General features: G+C 38.2%; 1 protein-coding gene across 1 annotated transcript; it reads right to left on the bottom strand.

The window, feature by feature from the left end:
* Positions 1 to 4,020: 4,020 nt before the first annotated feature.
* Positions 4,021 to 6,675, bottom strand: LOC135203820 (uncharacterized). The gene is made up of 2 exons (XM_064233791.1): positions 6,553 to 6,675; positions 4,021 to 4,275 (listed from the first exon to the last, which is right to left on the bottom strand). Exons 1-2 carry the CDS (start codon positions 6,673 to 6,675, stop codon positions 4,021 to 4,023), a joined length of 378 nt encoding a protein of 125 aa, XP_064089861.1.
* Positions 6,676 to 10,000: the final 3,325 nt, after the last annotated feature.

A 10,000-nucleotide genomic window follows, 5' to 3' on the forward strand; every position in this document is an offset into this window, starting at 1 on the left:
CCTTTTGTATGAAAACGCCACATTTATCACTTCTATTTTACGATAGCTCCCTCTAAGACTTCTAATTTCACCCTATCACATCCCTAGTGTTTTGCTTTCAGTATCTTTTAAATGCTTGTAGTTTTTCTTCTTTTCCCTCTTCTCAGCTCATCTATTATCCATTTGTAAGTGACATGTTCATTAGCGCGAAGGGCTTGGGCATTTTTCATTGCTTGAATTTGTAAAGCATCAACAGAGTTTGTTAATGCTATATAACATGAAATATAATTCTACTGGTTTTTAAAGTGTGGTACTGTGTTTGATGTTTGAACATTTGCGTTTCCTTGCCATGAAATTACTCCGATTATAGCAAAGTTATAGTTTAATATAGTCATTTTATTTATTCTGTATTTTTAGAAATGTAATTATTTTCATACATAGTTGAAGGTTATGATAGTATGAAGCTATAATTTTTATGTATTGAAAAAAAAAAAAAATCTTTCTCCATTCACACAAACACTCTTTCTTAGTGAAAAGGATGAGAGAAATTCTTTAAATATTTGCATACAATGGTAATACCAGAGTACCATTTACTCTACTATTTCAGCAACTGTATGGACATTGCCGATTATCCTTTTTATCATTATCTTGTGTATTTAGATTGTGTGTATTGTATTGTCGCTACTTTGTACATGCCATGTATATGGCCCTCAGCTAAAACAAATATTATTATTATTATTTTTTTTTATTAAAAGTGGCTACTTCAGCAGCGTTACACTTGTAGAGATTCTTCTCTATTTTCCGAATAGCGGCTTTTTCCGTGTTACTTAAACAGCCTAGTAGAGCGCCTATAGAGGTCATGATCAGATATAGAGTCAAAATCGGTTTATATATTTGAATTTTACAGATAGATTATGATATAGTCATCAAAGTCATTAACGATTCTCTCTCTCTCTCTCTCTCTCTCTCTCTCTCTCTCTCTCTCTCTCTCTCTCTCTCTCTCTCTCTTGAAGCGAGCTTTTGTCTGGAGCTGTTAGACATCCCCTATGCTAGGAAGCTGAGGGTGTACTGCTTCTGGAGTGTTGTTGTTGTTGTTTAAGATTAAGCTGGCCTTGTGCCAGCACGGGCTCTTGCTCACAGAGCAGCCCGTATGGGCAAGGAGTGGTGTCTGTCCTCCTTATATTTGGGGTCGTCAGCAGGGGGTCTGCCCCATGTTGATTTCCTGTTGGCTGGTGGCGGTAAATCTTCTTTATCATTGGTAGCCGGGTCTCAAGCCACTTTTACCATGCCGATGGTTTCGTTATTGTAATCTTCTAGACCTCCTGACGTGTGCGGTGACGCTACTGGGCGTTGCGTAACGCTGTGGGACATCACAGCTAATATGATCGTCGTTGCCTGCAGGAATATCTCGTTCGGGAGCGTTGTCTTCCGTTGAGTTGTCGTAGTCGGTGGTGTCTTTGTTGGTGGCAGGTCTTCTCATACTCGTGGGGAGGAGAAATTTTTCCTGCATCGTATTCAGTGTTGGTTTTATTTACTGGATGAGAAGTGCCTCCAGCAGGCGTAACCAACCGGCATCAGGGGCCTTCATACTATCATAACCTTCAACTATGTACGATAATCCAGAACACTAAGATCATCGGGAAGGCCCCTGATGCCCATATGCCTTTCATTTACTGTGGACAGGACATCCCTTACGCATTCTTGAGTTCTGATTCCCTTCCTGTATGCATATAGATATCGGGATACTGAGGGCCTGCTTTCCAGAGTAGTCTGTTGAGGACCATCCTCTTTGCTACGTTTTTCAGTGCAGCTAATTATAGCAATGGGTCTATAGGTGCCAGGTTGATTTGATTTGGGAACTGAGTTTATGTCCTGCTGGTTCCATTTCTTGATCTGACTCTCTTTGACATTGGTTTTGTTCACCAGGATAAGGTATACTATTTTTGTAGCTTCACCCATATTCTTGAGCATGTTGTATGTTATAAGGTCAAATCCAAGTTCAGTACCCTTTGCTTTCTTTAACACAAAGTTTAATTCCTTTGATCATGGGTGTTGCAGGCATCAGCAATACTCCTGCTTCAGAGAGGTTCTATTGCTCTTATGCATCACCAAGTGTAAAGTCAAAGGTTGACAGTCTTAGTCCTCTCAGTGAAGTGCTGTGTAATCCTATCAGCTTCACTTTGTGGTACAGAGTGAGGTATATATATGAGATTCTTTTCACTGAAGAATTTGTTGAACCAGTTCCACACTGTATACTATCCCTCACCATCAGGGCTAAGATATGCTAATGCATACACCCGTGACTTGGCTGAATCTAAGATGCCCAATTTAAAAGAACAACTAAAAAATGTAATCAATGGAAAGAGTAAGATATATATATTCTCATGGTATTCAAAAAACTCTAAAAGATCTCTGTACAGTCCATGAGAAGTGTAAAGTGAAGTATTTCCCACCCATTACAGGCCTCTTTTCCCTAAGACTGTAGTAAAAAAGCTAATTTTACAAGGTTATAAGTGTTCATTTTAATATTTTTTTATGTTATTTTGTTAAATTAAAATTACAACTCAGACAATATCATAAAAGATAATACTAAAATTTGAAACAGATTCTTAGCATATTTATTGTAAAATATTTATGACGCATTCTTACCACCTCAAGCAAGACTGAAGGTATCTAAGCTCAGCTCCGACTTTTACAGTAATCTGAAGAGTTGCCAATAGTGATATATGTAACTAAGAACATTTTTGTTGCAAAATTTGTTCAAGCTGTAAAACACCAAATCTTGAACATAGTATATGTATGCTACCAGGACATTACCCCGAAGCTATATGTAAACATATATGTATGTTACTCGTCCACAAAGGGCTAGGCTTCCAGTCTTACTTCCACAGATACTTGAGCAGGGGGAGCTATGACATCAGTCAGTAGGGTATGCAAGTGGTCAAGTCAGTATCTTCTGAAGATTTTCCTAACTTGGTTGACTCATCTGTTCATCTCCTTTATCTAGGAGTCGTGGTACCAGGCATCTTTGCAGATTGTATTCATGTTGAGTATTTCTTTTTTTGGCATGGACAGTGCAGTGCCGATTGTTTTGTTATTACAGATATCCTATAGAAGTATGCAAATATCCTTGGAAGATGATATATGTTTTCTGTGAAGCAGGTGGTCATGTAATTTTCAAAGGAGTTCCAGTGTGCAAATTCAGTGTTCCATCTGGAAGGGAAAAGAGGAGGGGGAGCGGGCCTGTTTAACCTTAGTATTGTCTGCAAGGCAAAGTAATCACTGGTAAGAATGGGGTGAAGCTCCCACATTGCTCCTATTTGCAAATATTTGGAATCAAGAGTAAATCTAGCCTTCTGTCATGTAGATATGTGGGTTCATTGCAATTGTTTAGCAGTTTTACCTCCAGAAAATTTTGGTAAAAAAGTAAAGGTGGCATCTTGTAGGGTTGGCTGGTAGTTTGGATCGAAGGAAGGGTTGATAATCACCGAAATCCCCTGCAATGAGGGTGTTCTCTCAGGAGGCTGTATCAAAAAGAGTATCTGCTTCTAGGAGGCTGTTCTGTGATCTATAAACATTGCATTGTTCCTTCTAAAATTATTTTGACACATTTTAAATCTGGGAGGAGGGAATGCTGTTTTTTATTAGTGATGTCTGTATGAGGTCTCCTGTATACAATGTATCCTTTGAAGGAAAAGGATGTGCTCTGCAAGGAATGTTTCTTGCAAAAGAGCTTGATGGCTTCTTAGGGATTTTTGTTACTGCAGTAATGCAAATTTGTGTCGAATGTCAAGAATATTCCATTGAAGTATTTCCAGTAGTTCTCTGTCATTATTGAGGGGATGATTTAGGTGTGTGTCAGAGCTGGTGGTGGAATCAGAGTCGCTGTCTGTGTTCATGAAGCCATTTGTTGAAACAGTTAGTAAAGAACTTCTGGATGGCTATAGCAGAAGGGGTTTTGTCAAACACGAAATCCGCCACAACAGAGAAAGCGAACATGAAATTGGTCATGAAGTGGATGACTTAATCTAGGTTAAAATATCACTGTCGATTTAGGTTGTCTGTGTCATAATCCCTGATAATGTATGTGCATCTTTTAACAGGAAGGGAGGATAAGAGATAAGAAGGATAGGGCGGAGAATGGACTATAATAGGAGATGAGGTAGGTTGGGATGGACATGACAGGTTAGAGGGGGTAGACTGGGTGAGACTAGAAGGATCACATTGCTGTCTGGGAGGTGGGTGCTGTCTTTGTGCTTTTGGAGGAGGAGTGTGGTTTTGAGGATGAGGACTGAGCTGGGGAGAATAATGATTGGCAGGAGTTCATACAGAAGTAGGAGGGGGAGGTATGTATGCCTTACTTTTCATGCCCAAAATGCTCTAGAGCTGGGCAGGATATTTTTTTCTGCCAAGTAATGTTATTTCCCCTACAGTTGAGCAGCATGCAAGAGTTGGTAAGCCAGCTCTGAATTTGTCTAAACAAATTTAGTAGAGTGTCAGCGACTGCAAATGCCACAGGTTCCATAATCTAGGCAGTGATCCTGATGGTGCCCAAAATGGTGACACCTGTAATATTGTAAGGGTTCTTGAGTAGAGTTCTCTACTGGGAAGAATCCCCAGATACCTAGATTCCCACGAGAGGTGTTAAGTCCTCTAAAGGCGCATATCACTTTTTAAGTGGGATGATTAGATCTAGCGCTGATGCATCTCCCCGCACACATAATGAATGGGTGATTCTAAAGCAGGATAAGTTCTAGGTTGATGGGGTAGTTACAGACTACAGCTTTCATAAGTCGTTTTGCCGGGTCACTAAATGGGTACAGGGGAATTTTTCAAGAAATCTACAGTTTCTTGATTTTTGGGGGGTGATTGGGGAGTCACCTTTAAAGGACTGGCTTTGCTGTCTTGACTAATGATGGGTTTGCCTTTTCTAGGACAGCTACCTTAACATAAAACCTGTCAGAGGCTACTACCCTGAATTTGGGCGGAGGGTTTTCAAAGGTTTATTCACACTTTTTTCATGGATTTGGTAAGTATTGAAAGACAATGTTACATACCTTTGAACTGGGTTTTCTCTTTTGGACTAAAGTCCAGGATCATTCTTCATCAGAAGTGGAGGGCTCCACAGTTGCACGCTGGTCAAGTGCTGTAATTTCAGAGGCAGGGGTTTTAGTTATATGACAGAGAGATAATGGTAATTTAAATTTGACAACGCCTTCGAGGGTTATGTGAAAATGAGAGAGAGAGAGAGAGAGAGAGAGAGAGAGAGAGAGAGAGAGAGAGAGAGAGAGAGAGATAGCAAAATTGGTGGAGGGATGAGTGCGTGTAGTTTGAATGCAGATGTAAGTGTGTGTGTGTGAGGGTATGTTACGAGAGTCAGAAGAATTGAGGAAGTCTGGGAAGTCGTGAGGAGAGTCAAGAAGTCGGAAAAGACAGTCAGTCAGATTCGGAAGTAGCCAGTGTTGTTTGGTGTAATTTGCTTGATTTTGATGTTGTAAAGTGTTGTGCGTGTGTCTGTCTGGTTGTGGTGAAGTTGAAGACGTTGGTTGTACTGGTTGTGTATTTTGGTGTCTGTGAGTTGGCGCTTGGGGACAGTGTTGAGGTTGGTGGGTTTGTGGTACTGAGTTCATATTGTTGCATGGTTGTTGTGTTGTTTCGAGCTGTTGGTGTTCGTCTGCACAGTGATTTGTCGGGTTGTTGAGTGGTTGTGTGGGTGTGGTTTTTGGTTGGTTGTTTTGTGTTGCGATTCTGGCAGTGGTTGTGTCTCAACTAGCCTAGCTTAGCTATATCCAGCAGACAGCACAGCCTAGGCCTGAGTATCTGGAGCCTGAGGTGAGTACATGTGTTTGTGCCTATTGCATTCTGTGTTCAGTAAACCAATTGTCCTTCACGTAATTAGTAACGTAAGGGGGAAAGTGTGGCTGGGGGAACCATTTGGCAGCTGGTAAAAATAAAGTAACTGTTGGGAGCTTGCTTGCTTTGTTGCTTGGAATGCGATCCCACCACAGTGACAGTGTCCATATCAACAGATATTGTGATGAACTCAGAGTTTGAATTATCAGAATTCATGATCCTCCTGGCAGGGTCAGGGGCACTAGGAAGGTTGAGGGAGGAAAGGGAGACCCATCTCTTCCTCCATATCCTTCTTTTTATGAAGAGGGAAAAGAGAGATAGAAAAAAAAACACAAATAATAGCAAAATGTTTTTCCTTCACTGTTCAAGTGAAAAAAATTTACTCTTAACAGAAAAACTCTTGTCATTAATAAGCTTTTCAGATGATTAACGTCAGAGAAATAACATAAAAATAAATGTCACCTGTTCACAAAGCACAATTTCACACAAAACAGTGGTGGGAGACCATAAGCAAACTCCAGCTGAGAAACGGGTCAAGTGTGGCAGTATTTATAGTAATCCTACACCAGGGGCTACATTCTCATTGGCTGAGCCAGTCTTAGCTGAAGCTTACTGTCCTGCTTCAGTGGTCACAAGTTTTCTCCCATGCGGGCAGCACAGTACATCTGGGGATGATAGCTAGATATCCTTCCATCCTGCAGATGGTCCTGATTGGCTGACTCGTTCTGGGGGCCACTCACTGCTGTCCTCCGGGTGGCGGTAAGGAGGAGAAAGGTCTTCTGTGTGATACGTTTTCTGAGCTTTTCCTTCCCTATGTTTAATGCTTCCAGGGGTCTCAGGCATTGGAGTTCTGCAGTCTGATTAATGATTTCCATATTTGGTAGGATGTCCTTCGGATCCTCTGGTTGTGGGTAGTCCTGGTATGGTTCTAGATGGCTCCTTTTTGAGCATGGCAGGAAATCCTCTCGAAGACACACATGGTGGTCATCCTAATGTATGATTCAAGGTCACTTGTAACGGTAGACCATGTTAGTGTTCTTCAACGGATCCTGGAGAGGGCCAGCTGGATTATCGCATATGACTAGGTTGTCAGTCTTTTTACTTTTGTAGAAGATAACCAGATGAAACTCCTTGTTCTGCTCGGTGGGACTGACATTCTTCTTGAAGATGTTTTTTTGGGGACCAAGATTCATCACATTTTCTATGAAAATTTCTTTTATAAAATAGCTTGATCAACTCCGGGGGGTCGGGGCAGGGTTCCTGCTGGTACCATTTGTCCTGGAGACCCTGAGATTGATGCCTTAGGTCTACTTCCTCTTTATGGTTATTATTATTATAATTACGATTTTTGATTGATCTCATTCCTACCTCATGTCCAGAAAAGATAGACATCAAATAAAAAACTCTAGATTGTTCTTCTTTGTCGTAAATCTTTTACTTGCCCTACAAAGCTGTAAGTAAAGTCGAACAGGAAATGGTTTAGTCAAACACTGTAAAACAGTGGGTTGGTAAAATTCGACAATTTTCTTTTATTGCAGTTTAAATTATTTGATCCAAAAACCCGTTATTTTTCAACAATTGACAGATTCAGTCAGTTTGGTTATGTATGTCTTTCTATGATGTGCATAGTGTTCAAGCTCTGTTTACATACGAGCACACTACAGACTTTTTAAGTATGCCAGGGCATTCTTTTCATGCATTCGGATACTGGAAAGCATTCGTTGGCTTTGTGTGCACTGTAGTTTTAATCTGTCTTTCTTGCTGTTTTACCAGAACATCAAGAAACAATAACGTCTTCTACTGGGTGTGCTCTGTGGTGAAGTTGAGCACCGAGTTTCCTTCCAAGGCATCTGATAATGTTCTTTTATTGTGATGATTGATGTACTTGGGTTTTTCACCATAGATCATAGGTTTTTTTTTTACCAACCTAAAACGACAAACAAAAAGGAAGAGACTGATTATTAACCATTGCCTACATTTTGGATCTACTTGCAGGAAATAGTTAGCTGGGGAATAACCACAAAAGCTCCTTGTCTCAAAATAAGCTTCAGAATCTATTAGTAAGCCTATCCTTGTAGCAGCCTTAATAATAAAAAAAAAAAACAGCAATGCTCCGGGAGGACTGAAATAGTTGTCCACGGACTTAGTTTATAAATTTACTTGTCTAGGGGAGATATTTAAATCTCACAACCAAAATCATATCTCGAATACTTCAACGATCCTTCTGGACCATTCGTGAACATTATATATATAGCGACAATAGAAACCATCCCAACAAGAATTGATCGAAGGCTCTCGGGTAATGCACAAAGCAGGCGACTATGGTCGCCTCTTAATACCCGTAGCAGTAAGAATCAATATCCAGAAACTAATCCTAATTACCAAACAAGAGTTAGGTTATAATAACTACTACTACAGCAGGAGGGGTAATACACAAGCCAACAGGGACCAGGCAGCAGAGCTCCAACCACTGGACACACCAGCAAAGCCCAAGTAACATCCTTACTTAAGTCCCTATATACCCACCAAACACAAACCTCGAGCTGTTATTAGTGTAGAGAATTTTGACGGACATATACACCCATATTTCACATAATACACATTTGTGTATAGCAATGGCTTCTAACTTACATACATACATACATACATACATAAACATATACACACACACAAACATATATATATATATATATATATATATATATATATATATATATATATATATATATATATATATATATATATATATATATATATATATATATATATATATATATAGGCTATATAGGCTCAGGTAAATAAATATATAGGAGCTTCAGGTGGTGTCCATGATACAACCAGTAAAAGGAATCAAGTTTATTTTCAACAAAACGTTTCGCACACGAAACTTATGTGCATCATCAGTCTGCAAGAGAGCAAAGAGACACATAAATAACATTCAATGATAAAAACAAAGGAACTTACAAATATTAAAATAGCCTTAAAAATTAAAAATCAAAGTAAAAGCAAACAAAGGTAAAGAGAGAGAAAACAACCCAAACACCAATTGTCCATAATGTAGAGAGAAGATGGAATGACTAAAAAACCAGTTGACGAAGACGACGTCAACTATGCCAGGTATAGAGTTGTTGAGGAGGTATTGCTATTGAATGAAGGAACAAGTTTCTTAATGTATAACGACTCGAGGGTAGTTAGATGGTCTATTATTTTGAATTGTCCTTTTTGGATTTCAATTTTGCAATTAGAAGCGCGGTTCCTGATATTGGAAAATTCAGGTTGTTTTATTTTCTGACCAGTACGGAAGCTGAAACCCAGATGGCTACTCTATACCTGGCATAGTTGACGTCGTCTTCGTCAATTGGTTTTTTAGTCATTCCATCTTCTCTCTACATTATGGACGGGTTGGTGTTTGGTTGTTCTCTCATCTCTTTACCTTTGTTTGTTTTTTTACTTTATTTATTTAATTTTCAAATTGACTTTTTAATTTTAATATTTTGTGAGTTTCTTTGTTTTTATTCAATTGTATATTTTAATATTTGTGAGTTCCTTTGTTTTTATCATTGAATGTTATTTATGTGTCTCTTTGTTCTCTTGCAGACTGATGATGCACAGAAGTTTCATGTACGAAACGTTTCGTTGAAAATAAACTTGATTCCTTTTACTGGTTGTATCATGGACACCTTCTGAAGCTCATATATATATATATATATATATATATATATATATATTATATATCTATATTATATATATATATATATATATATATATATATATAGTATATATATATATATATATATATATAGATATAATATATATATTATATATATATATTATATATATAGTATATTTATTTTATATAATATTATATGATATATATATATTATAAATATATAAATATATAAAATATATATAATATATAGATATAAGATTATTTATATATATATATTATATTATATATTATATATATATATGTATATAATATATAGATACTTAAAAAATCACAGTAGATGCGCGTGACTTCATTATATAAGCGAAACCCACAGGAAAATGAGAGGCAGAGATCTAAGCGCTTTCGTCTTTACTAAGACATTGTCAAGGAACGAATGAAATACAGTTGGAAAGAAAGTTATCGGGTAAACAAAAAGGTCAAGAATACGAGATGGTTAAT

This window comes from Macrobrachium nipponense, chromosome 44, assembly GCF_015104395.2.
Source record: "Macrobrachium nipponense isolate FS-2020 chromosome 44, ASM1510439v2, whole genome shotgun sequence".
NCBI classification, from domain to species: domain Eukaryota; kingdom Metazoa; phylum Arthropoda; class Malacostraca; order Decapoda; family Palaemonidae; genus Macrobrachium; species Macrobrachium nipponense.

Coding starts and splice junctions, on each gene's coding strand:
- LOC135203820 (XM_064233791.1), bottom strand. CDS start 6,675: ATGCCTGAGACCCCTGGAAGCATTAAACATAGGGAAGGAAAAGCTCAG. Junction 4,276..6,552: donor GTGAGTGGCCCCCAGAACGA/GTCAGCCAATCA, acceptor TATTCTCCCCAG/CTCAGTCCTCATCCTCAAAA.